This window comes from Myotis myotis, unplaced genomic scaffold (assembly GCF_014108235.1).
Source record: "Myotis myotis isolate mMyoMyo1 unplaced genomic scaffold, mMyoMyo1.p scaffold_m19_p_7, whole genome shotgun sequence".
In the NCBI taxonomy this organism is placed as follows: domain Eukaryota; kingdom Metazoa; phylum Chordata; class Mammalia; order Chiroptera; family Vespertilionidae; genus Myotis; species Myotis myotis.
Window position 1 is genome coordinate 31,561,636 of NW_023416379.1, and position 13,980 is coordinate 31,575,615.

Sequence of the window (13,980 nt, forward strand, 5' to 3'; positions counted from 1 at the left end):
TCATTACTAAGTTACACACAGCCCTTCTCCAGATTTCTGAACCCTTCTAGATGCTGGAACAAGAACCCCGGCAAACAAGTCTATCATTATGGTTCTTGAGAACAAATAAATTGAAAAAATGCTGTACAAAAAACCTCTTCTGGAAGATTCATAATTGTCAGACTAGTAATTTCTTTAGTAAAACATATGGATTAAATTTATTTAATCCAGAATTTCCTAAAATTCATTTATTGAAAAATCCTTTTAGTTTTCTTGTAAATCTCATTATATTTCTTAGCAATAACCATGATTTTATTAAAAAGATTAAGAAAGAGAGCATTTCCCCTGCCAAACCATAGTTTTATCTGCAGTTTATTTTTCATTTTACTTGTAGTTTTATTTTTCATTAAGATAAAGTTGACTAATTGCATCACATTTTTCATTTTAAAGAAAACAGGAATAATCAAAGAGTGTTTTTGATTTTGGTAAATAAAATTCAAAATATTACCTCATATTTTAGATGAATTAAATATTTTTCCTGGATTCCCCAAGATCAATCAACAATGTTAATTCTATGTGATCAATGACAAGCTATGGCTCTGGTACAAAAAAAAAAAAAAGCAGAAGCAAGAAAATCATCTGCTAAAGTAATCTATGGCAAGCATACAATATTTCTTAAAATATAATGAATTTTAAAACTTCAATAATTCTTATATCTGCCTTAAAAACTCTGGCATGGAGAGAGTCTCTTAGAAATCTTACTCTATCTGAGTGCTCATTCATCGAGACAACTAAGGTCAGGCAACTAATAAAGAATTTTCTTATATTCACGTTTTCCTCCACTGGGCTTCAACTATCAGCATGTGTATTTTGAACATGCTCTAATTGCTCAATAACTGAGAGAAACGAATCACCTGCTCTCAATGACCCTGCAACCTGGTAGGAGAGACATAAACCACGTTCATGAAAGTATGTATTTGTGAGAAAGTGACTATGAAATCTACAGAGTCCTACACCGTGAATTATTGTTGTTCAGGAAACATGGAGAGGTGTCTTTCCCAATGTGACTGCAGTGTGTGAGAGGTATCACCACAGTGTGTACATCTGTCACTTAGTGTAACTATTTTCGTCTGACAGTGAAATGTAGATTCTATGATATCTGATGGCTCTTTACAGTGAAAATTCAAAGGGCTTTATTCCATCTGTGTTAAAAAATTCATTGCTTACTAATGATTAACTTTGAGCACAAACTGTCATCAAGAAACACACAGAAGCAAGAATTCCAACAAAGGAAGCCCTTGGTCCTCAGCATTCTCCATTCTCTCTAGGAGGCATTTGCTGCTCCTCACTGCGTACTCGCCCATCGGGCACTCCTTACACATCTGCAGCATGGTGAATTTTGTCATCGGGGATGAGGATGTGGTGCTGCCCAACTTTGAGCTGGTAAATAATTTTAGCAACTGTGACGTGTGTGTGTGTGTGTGTGTGTGTGTGTGTGTGTGTGTGTGTGTGTGTCTTATTTTCAAAGAATTTGCAGTAAACCATGTCCTTATTTTATATTTGACTTACCCATATTTAACCCTTTAAAACTAATATGAGTATATTCTGCAAGAAATTCCTGAATATGACATGTACAATAAACACTCTAAACTCTCTAGGGATGCAAATAAAATAATTTTAGCTTTTCTCTAAAAACTACCTTCACCTCTGCTCTGTTGAATCCTCTTTCACATCTGTAAACATTTCACATAGATTCCATAGTATTAGTGGTCTTTCAGGAGGTAAAAGGATCAGTACAGTCCTTTTTAAGACAGTGTAAAATTTGATATTATACCTCTCCCTTGGCTTGAGGAACCTGCAGTGTGTGTCCCTGGGATTCAGGAGGAGAGGATCATGGAAGGTTCTGTCCCTCTCCTTCATCTCCTCTTCCTCCTCCTCATGGCCTCTCCTTGGTTTCTGAAAGAAGAGAGGCAGTAAATGGATTCAGCACCTCCCCCGAGGGCCTGTCTTGGTTTTAGACAGTGGTACCTTCTTTAGATATGTAGGTATGTACATTTGGGGGGCAGATTTGCATAGGGCCTTCCCACTACAAAAGTCAGCTTTATCCCTTCCCCCAATCCATCTCCTACATAGCACAGTTTCATAGTAACGAGATGGGATTTTCTCAGCCAGAGAGTAAGCTCTTGGTCAGGGTAGCATCAAGATGGCTTAAAATCAACTCCCTTCTTCTGTATTTCCGTGGCCCAGTCAAGCTGAGGTTATGCATTCTTGCCTCTCTGGACAGTGGTTGTGCAGGCTGCCCCATGGTTGCCTCCAATCTTTGCTGTGCCATCTCACCAGCCTCTCCCTCCTGCTCAATGGACACAAGAGAAGAACAGCAAGCCCACTTTATTAATAGAGGTCCCTCATTACCTTCATTATGTTTACCCTGCTTATTTTAAATTCTTATTTGGTCTTTTCTCTCTCTAAAACAATAACTGCTTTAGATCGCATGGATTTTCTGCTTCGTTTCTTTCGTTGGTGGCTTAACTTCCTAGGTGCTTAGTTAATCTGGTCTGCGAACCTCTATTTCCCTGGGTTACCAACTCCTCCCTCTTATAAAATTACTGGGACTCAAGGCCAGGCCCAGTGTTCTTTGATTCTAATGAAAAAGCAAAAGGGGACAGACTTTTATTGTCTCTTCCTAGTTGATAGCAGGAAGGAACCAGCATCCCATGCTAGTTCGCCCTCTTCTTTTTAAAAAAAATATATATTTTTTATTGATTTTAGAGAGAGAGAGAGAGAGGCAGAGACAGGTAGAAACATGCATGAGAGAGAATCATTGATCAGCTGCTTCCTGCATATCTCCTGGTTCATGGGCCAATGCTCAACAACGGAGCCACACTGGCTGGGTAACCATCTTGTTTTCTTGATCTTTATTGCTCTCTCCTGGACCTTTCCCTGCCCATCTGTCCTCAGACCCCATGCTGTTTTTTGTCAGACTAATCCCTAGATATTCTTCAGAACTAAGTCTGGATATTAATACTGTGGAGAAGCTCCCCCTAACTCCAATATCAGGTACGTAGTCTTCCTATATGTTCCCACTGCAGCAGGAACCACTTCCTTGTTTGAAATCTCTGAGACAACACCACCCAGCGAACGGCCGTGGTGAAATAACTTCTCCATAAGTAACTATTGAATCAGCCATGTAATAGAGATTTAATATATTCACAGAAATTAAATTGTTGTTAACCTAACTCCACTTGACTAAATGAAAGTGAGGCTGGCTGCGATGCCTTGTCTTCACAGGAGAGCTTCCGATTTACAGAGCAGGCTCTCACGATTTTGAAGGCTGTTGGAAATGTTATTGCTAATTTCAAAGACAAGGGCAAACTTTCTGCAGCTCTGAAGGATCTACAGACAGCCCACTACCCTGTGCCCCTCCACAACAAAGAGCAAACTGCACAGCACTTCAGGGTAAGCACGTTCACCACATGATCTTCTTAGGAGGAGACTTTCTCATAGAAAGTGACTCCCAAATCAGAGCCTGAGAAATATTGTGGATGAAGGCAATTTGGGGGGAAGCAGAAATGATGGAATAGGCAGAATGAGATGATAAAGAATGTGGTATTCTGACTGACTTATTGCCAGAGGGAAGTGGGCTGGAGAAGAAGGTCCTACTATATGGTAACAGAAGATTTGACTTTGGGTGGTGGGCACATGGTACAATATACAGATGTTGTAACATAGAAACTCACACCTGAAACCTATGTGTTCATGTTGACAAATGTCACCGCAATAAATTTAATAAATCAGAAAAAAAAAAAGAATGTGATATTGGCTGCTGTGGGCTGCTGTGGCTGAATTGTCCAGGGGATGCAGATGAGTTAGGATATTTTCAGAAGGGTCCCACTAAAGGATGGGAGATGGTGACACACCCACCAACTCTTTCAACTCTTTTTCCACTGACAGATGGTTACTCGTAGGGGCGATGTAACTTCCCCACAGTTCAAACTTCCCCGGGGGTGGGGCTGGGGGAGCTGAGTAGTATTCTGGCTTCACAGAAAGCATTGAGGGAGTGAAACAGAAAGACTCCGTGGTACCCGCTAGGTTTGGGTTTTTCAATCCAGACACGATTGAAATGTTGGGCCAGATGATTTCTGTTGTGAGGCATGGCTGGCCTACACCCTCGAGATGCCAGTAGCATCCTGTTTTGACAACTAAAAATGGCTTCAGACATTGTGAGATGTCCCCTGGGCAGCAGCATTGCCAGATCTAGCAAATAAAAATACATGGCACTTGGTTAATATTATTTCCTTTTTTTACTAAAGACATGTTTAGATAATTTAGGTTTACAGCACAATTGCCAAGTTACAGAGATTTCTCATACTCTCCCTGACCCCCCCCCCCGCCGTCCCCCAAAACAACACACAGGTACAACCTCCCCCATTAGCAACATCCCCACCACAGTGGGACATTTGTTACATCGATCAACCTACATTCACACATCATTATCTCTCAAAGTCCTTAGCTGACATTAGGGGTCATTCTTGGTGGTGTACATCCTATGGATTTAGACACATGTATAATGACATGTATCCATCATTATGATAGCAAACAGAGTATTTTCACTGACCTGAAATTCCTCTGTGTTTTACCTACTCATTCTTTCCTCACCCCAGCTCCTGGCAACCACTGCGCTTTTCATTCTCTCCATCGTTTTTCCTTTTCCATAATGTCTTACACTATAGCTGGAATCATACATTATGATTTCAAATCAGCTCCTTCCACTTAGTAATAGACTTTTAAGATTCCTCCATGTCTTTTCATTGCTTGATAGCTCTTCTTTTTAGTGCCGAATAATATTCCATTGTCTAGATGTGCCACAGTTTATCCATTCACCTGCTGAAGGACATCTTGGCTGCTTTCAAGTTTTGACAATTATGAATAGAGTGGCTATACACATCTATTCCTCAGACCCATCTGGTGTGTGTGTGTGTGAACATAAGTTTTTAACTACTTTGGGTAAATACTAGCCTACATGACTGCTGGCTCATATAATAAAAGAATGTTTAGCAGCTTTTTCATTCCCACCAGCAATGAAAGTAAGCTTCTGTGACTCCATATCCTCAGCAGCCTTAGGAGTTGTTTCTGTCCCACGTCCTGGCTTTTCCAGTGTGTAGTGCTATCTGGTTGTTGTTCTAATTTTCATTTCCCTGATGACATACGATGTGGACCATCTTCATATGCTTAATATCACCTGCATGTCTTCTTGGGTGAGTTGTATGTTCAGCTCATTGGCCCATTTTTAATCAGGTTGTTTGTTTTCTTATTGTTGAGTTGTAAGAGTTCTTTGTATAATCTGGATAATAGTTCTTTATTATATGTGTCTTTTGCAAATATTTCCTCCCTTTCTATGGTTTGTCTTCTTATTCTCTTAACATTTTCTTTCACAAAGCAGGAGTTTTTCATTTTATGCATTCTAGCTTATCAATTCTTTTTTTCATGAATCATGCCTTTAATGTTCATCTAAAAGGTCATTGCCATATCCATACTCACTATTTTCTCCTAGGTTATCTTTTAGGGGTTGTATAGCTTTGCATTTTATATTTCTGTCATTAGTAGATTTTGAGTTAATTTTTGAGAAGTATGTCAGGCCTATGTTCTCAAGGTATTTCAGCAAGTTAAATTTTAATTTTTATATTAACAAACAACATGTGCAATAAATGGGACATATACTAAAATTATTTATACAAAAATTATTTTATGTATTATTCCAATTTAACTGGGTATTGGGTTTTGTTGGGGAAAGGTAATTAAAAACAAAGTCTCCTAAGTCATAAAACCTCTCTATGAAAATAGAAGGGAAAGAAAATAATTTTGTCATTGAATGAGTATTAAACCAGGATAAAATGCACATCACATCAATCTGTGAAACAGATTACCAAGACAGAAAGAAATCTCACCCTCTTGCATGGCCAAGCACATATAGCCCATTACAGACATGTTCTAAAGATAGATGGTCACTAGTAAAAGAACTTGATAGCACCATCCATCACACAGAGTGAATACTAAATGCACTCGGTATTGGGGCTGCTTGACTGAGTTTACTAATTGACTCTATTCAAAAGAAAAATAAAGTTCTCTAGTATTTATAACAAAAGTAGTTTTTTGCAACTTGGAGGTAAATGACCAACAAAGTTAAGTGATGACCTTCCACAGATACTAGAAATAGTGTTGTCATCTCCCAAAAGATTACTTTTCAAAAAGATGATTCCAAGGTCCTTGAAAAATTTATTTCTGTATCTTAAAGCCAGCAAGGGCTTATTTAGCTTTTAAAAAGAATTGCATACATTTTAAAGAGAGAGAAAGAACTTACAATGATAAGTTTTCTAAAGGAAATGCTCTAAGAAAAGGGAAGACAGAATCCTCTTCCCTTATTTTTCATAAGAGAATTAAGTGTCTCATTTTATTTATTTATTTATTTATTTATTTATTTATTTATTTATTTTTATATTTCTTTATTGATTTCAGAGAGGAAGGGAGAGGGAGAGAGAGAGAGAGAGACATCAATGATGAGAGAGAATCATTGATCAGTTGCCCCCTGTACGCCCCCTACTGGGGATCGAGCCCATATCCTAGGCATGTGCCCTTGGCTGGAATCTAACCTAGGACCCTTCAGTCTGCAGCCAATGCTCTATCCACTGAGCCAAACTAGCTAGGGCAGTGTCTCATTCTTTTAGTTGTATTTTCCTTTGCAGCATCCTATTGTTTTTATTTGGCAATCTTACCTGGGATACAAATCACTCCCAATCAAAAAACATTCACCTGGGGCATGAATAATATACAAGAAATATCTGCCATGATCTACCTCTTGAACCAGTATGATTGTGCCTTCTTTAGGTGAACTCTGTCATCCACTCTTAAAATGGTAGCTCAAGGTGGTAGTCACAAGCTCTAAAATTATTAAATCATTATCTGGCAAGGCAACAATAGAGCCCACTGCTGGCCCCAGGCCATGTTTGGTCTTCCACACCTCTCTCCTCTCCTTCCCATCCCATTCTAGATCTCCCCTTTCTTCCAGCCAGTGTTTCATCTGATCTAGTTGGTTGCCTGATGGGTGACTGAGACCACCCATCTGATAGATACAAGATCTTGACTGCCCTACTCTTATCAGGCCGTGAATGCTACAATTAATCATTTTTTGTAGAAGCACCAAGAAGTATCTGAGCAAATGCAGACGTAATTCTTCCTGTCCCCATTTTGTGGCAGAAACCCTATTCTTCCCCAACTCTGTTATGTTAGTTCTGTTTTTCCTGCTTGTCCACCAGGATGAAGAACTCAGTCTTGTCCTCAGCATGAGTCATATGTCATAGTTAAGATTTATTGTAAGTTATGTTGTGTTGCCTGGTGGGGTCTTTCCCTGCTATCCAACTCCAGGAATCAAATCCTCCATTCTAGCAAACTCCCTGTTGTGGGGACAGAAAACACTAATTATGGCAAATGAGTGACATGATGGTGAGAGAGACAGTCCTACTTCTCATTTTTAAATCCTAGGTCTGTTTTAGCTGCTATATATAGAGCACTACATATTGGCCTATGGTTCTGTACATGCATCCTGCATCCTGGAAGGTACTGCTTCAGTTATGCAGGGTATCATCTCCAGGCATTTATTTTTTAGCTGAGCCTTTTATATGCCATTCCAATCTACCTAAAATTTTTATCAATTCTATCTATAACATATGTTAGGACCAATGGGTTCCAAACATTTCCCGGTGGTTAAATCTGTATAATGTGACCCTTGGTTCAAGAGATGTTAGGCTGAATCCCGTGTTTGTAAATCAGATTTTCTGTGACAGTTTAGATAGTGATGGCAGAGGTACTGAGCACAGGAAAAACAAACTCATATCTGAGTTAGGTATCAATTCTAGAAGGGCTTGCTGCCTCCCCTTGATAGAAGTCCACTGGAACAACTTGTCACCAAGGGGCTGACTGGGCTCCTCAGAGGACAGCACCATATCAAAGGATCAGTCAGTTTCTGCTGCTGACAGGTGAGACAGCTCAGCCTGGGTGGAAGAGGGCCCACGCTGTTGGGCCCATTCATACTCACTATCCCTGCTACCAAAGGGGCCTTTGTGTATGCATCATTTACACAGTAGGGAGCTATTGTGGTAATGAAATATCTTCATCTTATATTTTGAAAATTACACATCTATGTGACATTTTCCAGAGAGCCAAGTTCCATAAATCAATAGATTCCAAGGTATTCTCAACAAATCAGGTGCATTGTGTTATAAGTATCCCAGGGATAAGCGCTCTCCCACTAGGAAATCACATTTGTGTGTGTGCTGGGAGGTCTCTCATTAGCATGTTTATGACAAAAATTGAACCAGGTGATCTTTCTGTCTTCCCTGGCCTGCCTGAACCTCCAGCAGACCGCTCTCTTGCTTTGGATCTCCCTCAAAGCTGATGGTTCTTTGAATGGTGCAAGAAGCTCTTTAGAATAATATTCCCCAAAGCACAATATTCTACCACCACAATCCAGAGAGGACCACCAAGCATTGTCCTTTTTCTTCATTGCAATATCTTGTGCTTTACTTTAGAGGGGATGTCTCAGCATATCCAGCCCTCTGGACACCTAAAATCTCCATTGATGTGGTAAATTCATGAATCTCTATAGGGATTATTCCCCACTCTCTAGCATGCATGTGTCTTAATCATGAATTCAGAGTACTGGCCACTTTCTGCCCACAGAGAGAGTTCACTGAATCAGCAGCATTCACTTATAGACCAGAGTGATGGACTATAGAATGAAGATGATCAAGGACTATGAGCTCTCAAGTGTAACAGAGTAAAAGGATTAACATACTTATATATTGATTTTTTCGATTTTTATCTTGAATGTTGAAATATTTAGGACATTTTTAGCATGTCATAGAAAGCTTCAAGAAGCTGGATGTGCATATGTTGATACGGGGACATTATTTGACACCTAAGGATAGGAATGACTCAGTGAGGAACTGCAAAGAGGGAACAGAAGACCCTTAGAACTTTCCTTTCTTTTTCTATTTATAAATGTCTTTTCTCTACTCCTAAGTTCATATCATGGAAAATATGGCTCCTCCACTTTACATCCTTTTCCCATATGAGGCAAGTCTAGAATGTCTTGGTCCTGAATTTATATTATTGGCCAAAGTGACAATGATTTGCTCTTGGGTTAACCGCCTGCACTCAGGATTGTCTACGATTGCTGGGTGATGAGGCAGATACAAATACAGGTTATGCGATTAGGTGCCGGTTTCTATACATACGGGGAGGAGTGAAGGGTTGTCAGAAAACGTGCACTAAGCAGGAACTGCAACAGTCATTTGCCTTTGAAGGAACCATATTTCACGCTTTAAGGTCAGAATGAAATCAGAGTGTGTGCTATAATTGGTGGTTCCTCATAATTGTTGCTTGTCAGGTGACCTCTAAATTCTCTGTGCTTGTGGACCTGTTTATAAGGTTTCATGTCATCATTGCTTCAAAAGATGTGTCATTATGTGTATCATTTGACAAAAGCCTAATCATTCTGGGAAGAATATTAAATGGCATAATAGAGATTCTCAAAAAAATGTGAAGGGAGAGACATTTTCCTCATACCAAAATGACTCCCTTAAAGGCTTAAACAACAACAACAGAAAGAGAGAAAGGTGTGATTGACAAAAAGTCACCTCAAATGGTACCCCAAGGAGCTCTGCATAATGCACCCAGCACAGCGCTTCCTGTGGACAGGGAAATAACTGAAAGTAAACCAGCAGAAATGTGTTGTGGTTTCATTGTTATTCTCAGTGGCTTGACTGCATAAATGGAATCCCTCAGCATTTTAGGTTGAAAACCATGAAACAACATTGCAAGATGGAATATGCGTTTTTATTGTTGTCTAAAATCATTCCATCAGTCGTCTTTAGCAAGATAAAAAATGAGCCAGCACCAACACTTTCTGATTGAGGGTCAGTGGCTTCAGAAAACCCCAGGGACAAAACTAGAATATTCTTTAGGCAATGATGCATCTTCAAAGCCTTTGATAACATGAAGGACACATTATATAGGAAAAACAGATGTTAAGTATTTTCTTTTTTAACATGTAAATAATTTTATAAGTAGTAGAAAGAAAAACATGCTGGGGTTTGTTTGTTTGTTTAATCCTCATCCCAGGACATTTTCCCATTGATTTTTAGAGAGAGTGGAAGGGAGAGGGAGAGACAGAGAGAAACTCGGATGTGAGAGAGATACATCTATTGGTTGCCTCCCACATGCCCCCTACCAGGGCCAGGAGCCTGCAACTGAGGTACTTGCCCTTGGCCGGAATCGAACCTGGACCCTTCAGTCCACAGGCCAATGCTCTTTCCACTGAGCCAAAATGGCTAGGGCAAAAAACATGTTTTTAACAAAACTAGAGGAAGGTTAAAATATCAGTTATGGAAATTAAAGAACGATGTTAAGTATTATCAAAAAATAATTTGTAAAAGTATGAGTTTGAATAAGTTTTTGGAATATGTAACCAATTTATGTAGCTTCTTTTATTTTTCATGTGTGTTTAAGTGTGATAAATGATGAAAAACTGTGACTAAATCTAAAAGAGCTTTTTCAATAAAAAGTAAATACTCATAGATAATAAGGAAGCGATAAAAACTCTAAGTAGTTGCCAAAACCGGTTTGGCTCAGTGGATAGAGCGTCGGCCTGTGGACTGAAAGGTCCCAGGTTCGATTCTGGTCAAGGGCATGTACTTGGGTTGCGGGCACATCCCCAGTAGGAGATGTGCAGGAGGCAGCTGATGGATGTTTCTCTCTCATTGATGTTTCTAACTCTCTATCCTTTTCCCTTCCTCTCTGTAAAAAATCAATAAAATATATTTAAAAAAAAACAAAAAAAACTCTAAGTAGTCTATTTTCTTTCCTGTAGCACATGAAATAATAGTTTCTTACAATAGATGGCATCTTAGAATCTATAAAATACTGTATTTAACTTGCTTAAGCTCAAGGACCATAATATTTTTTATCTTATGCTGAATCATTTCAACCAGTTTAAAGTTATATTTTGATTGAGTATATATTATAAAAATTATTATAGTGATAACATTTTATTAGATTAGAAAGTCATATGATTATTTTGGTTTCTTCCTTGGGTGAGTGAGACTTTGAAGAGTCTTTTTATAGATTGTGCATATATCTGAGAAATATATTTTTAAAACATTTAGAGTATCTGAAGTTTTTTAGACCTCTCTGACCAGGTAATAGTATTTTCTTGGTTTAAAAAAATACACTAACCTATTTCTGTTTTAGTGTTTTCACACTTCCTTATGGCGTTTAATGAAAAAAGCTCAAGTAACGAAACCTCCTTCATACTTTAAATTTGCATTTCGTGCTATGGTTTTGGACTTGGATGCACTCGATTCCTTCTTGGAAGAGCCTTCTGTAGGTACTGATTAATTTTAGATAATTATTAGACAAAAAAAATTCCCAGGTTCACATAGGAGAGATAATTTGAGAGAAGTGCACTCAAAGTGTTTGCGGAGTTGTAGAGTTCAAGGTGTCCTCTGGGATTCTCAGAGGGCTCCAAGGTTCTTGTGTGTCCCCTACCACACATACATCCAAAATCTCCTTGTTTCATTTGTTCCTGACCTTAAAAGGTATGAAATTCCCTAATATACAGGGTGCCCCCCCAAAAAAATGTATACATACTTTAAAAGCTGATAGCTCAGTTTTGAAAATGAAATGTATTGTAGTGTACACTGCCTTTATTATTATTCAAAGTGTGTGTATACATTTTTGGCACACCCTATATACAATATGATTTGAGGGATTCTGGAAGTTTTTCTGATCCAAGTAATACTCCTTTCCAGCCTCTCCCAATACTCCACTGTATTTCCACCCTTTTAACATTTTCTTTTAATTTTGAGAGAAGCCTCTTGCTACTTTCACAGAAGACTTATTAGTAGTTCACTAAGGTGTCAGTATTTAGTGTTACCTTCTCCAGAACAGTTATTTTCTAAACAAGGATCATGTACAGAGGACAATGTTAAATAAAATAATAAATCTATGGTTGTGGCGCCTTATATGTCAGAGGGCTTTAGTAGTTAAAGACATTGAAAATTGGGGAAGAGATTAAATATAACTTTCAGTACACAGTTTATTTTTCTCTATCCAGCAGAATTCACTGAAGTGAAATATTTCATGCCAGTAAATAGTAAAGAGGCAATAGCAGCAGCAACTAAAATTCAGGCCGTATGGAGAGGGACTTACGTGAGATTGCTTATGAAAGCTAGGACACCAGGTATAATTTTTCAATCACTTATAAAATGAACTTGCCTATATATCAATGAATATTTGTGCGTGTATTAATAAAAAATATTTTAGAGTCATGTTACTTTATGAATAGGGTAAATATTTTTATTTCTATAAATATTGAAATTCTTTGAGATCAAGGTACATTGTCAGTACACTCACTCTCTTGCTTCCAGAATTTAGCACAGAGTAAGCACACAACAAATACTTGCTAAAATAATGAATGAATGAATGAGAGAATGAATGAATGACTCAATGAATAGGTAAATGAAAGAATGAATGAACTGAATGAAGACACTTCTATGTATGTCCATGGTGACATACATTTAGAAGACATACATTTTAAGTGTATTAGTATATTTATTAAATCAAATATATTTTTGCATACAAAATAAACAATTGTGTGAAAAGGTTTAACAACCCGTTGCAGTAAAACACTGAAGAGGCAAAATATTAATACAATTATTTTCATACTGCAATTTTGTTTACATTTACATAGGAAAAGCCTTACCTCTAGTATAATTCTTTGACTTTATTGAAACATTTTGTTGTAAGAAATGTCTCTTACAACATTAATGAGAATCATCCAAATGTTTGCCTAAGCAGTAAAAACTATACTTGCACAAATGTAGAACAACCTAATTAGATTGCTTAGTTTCGTGATAGAAAAATATTACTGTTACCTGGTTTTTATATTTCTTCTATTAGAAAATAATTATAAATTTGTCAAATAAACTATACGGTAATATATACTCTTTATTGTCCAATTGCTGCAAAATTTACATTTATATGATCATTTTTTCTCTTGATGAAGACAAAATTTGAGCAATTTAAAAGTGTTTTCATAGTATTTGCACGCCTTTCATTCAGCACATACTTATTGAATAACGAGTAGCACTGTTCCAAATTCTGGCCTTATAGGAGTGAGTAAAATTGGCAAGGTTTCTGCTCTGATGAATCTCGTGTTCTACTGGTGGTGGGCAAATAGTAGACAAGTAAATATATTAAGATACTAATTTCAGATACTGGTAAGTACTTTGAAAAAATCAAGATGAGGTCATTAGAAATATGTTAGTCTTTACATCAAATTTGAAGTGTTTACTACAGATTTGCATTTTTCTTTCTAAATCATTTACTCTTAAGCCACTTGTGGATTATTCTTTAGGTTGAACTTAGTGGAATCTTATTATCCACTGGTTTTTTTTGTTTGTTTGTTTGGTTTGCTTTTTAGAAAACTTGGATGGATTATTTTTCTGACATGATACTTTTCAAAACAAATTTTTGGTGCAATAAGAAGATCTGATGTGAACTCATTAATGAGTATTTTATTAGATAAGAGAATATTTTATGATTTTTTAAGCTAAAAATAAAGTGAAAGCATAAAATGGTGAGCAATGCTGTCTGCTAGAGGGATATATCTTTATATTTTATCCATGATTTTGCTACTAATAAAGCCTATAACTTTGATACCACCTGACTCATGAGTTTCAACTTCCTTTGTAGAAAGAAGGCTTTGAACAAAATAATCTTCCAGGAAACTTACAGCATTTATATTGTTATTTTTATTGCTATTTTTAGACACAAAGGAAAATGCCAGTGCTGCAGATATTCTTCAAAAAGTTTGGGTTCCATTGGAAGTTAATATAGATCAGTATGCAGTTTCTCTCTTAAGGTAAAACAATATAATGATATTTC

The 13,980-nt window shown here is 37.4% G+C and overlaps 1 protein-coding gene across 1 annotated transcript in view; it reads left to right on the plus strand.

The window, feature by feature from the left end:
- Nucleotides 1-13,980, plus strand: part of ADGB (androglobin) — a 152,496-nt gene that overhangs the window by 86,039 nt on the left and 52,477 nt on the right. The window contains exons 20-24 of the mRNA XM_036317321.1: nt 1,308-1,422; nt 3,268-3,435; nt 11,284-11,419; nt 12,149-12,274; nt 13,864-13,957. Of these exons, the coding sequence (XP_036173214.1) occupies nt 1,308-1,422; nt 3,268-3,435; nt 11,284-11,419; nt 12,149-12,274; nt 13,864-13,957 (639 nt within the window). The remainder of the gene's footprint in view (nt 1-1,307; nt 1,423-3,267; nt 3,436-11,283; nt 11,420-12,148; nt 12,275-13,863; nt 13,958-13,980) is intronic.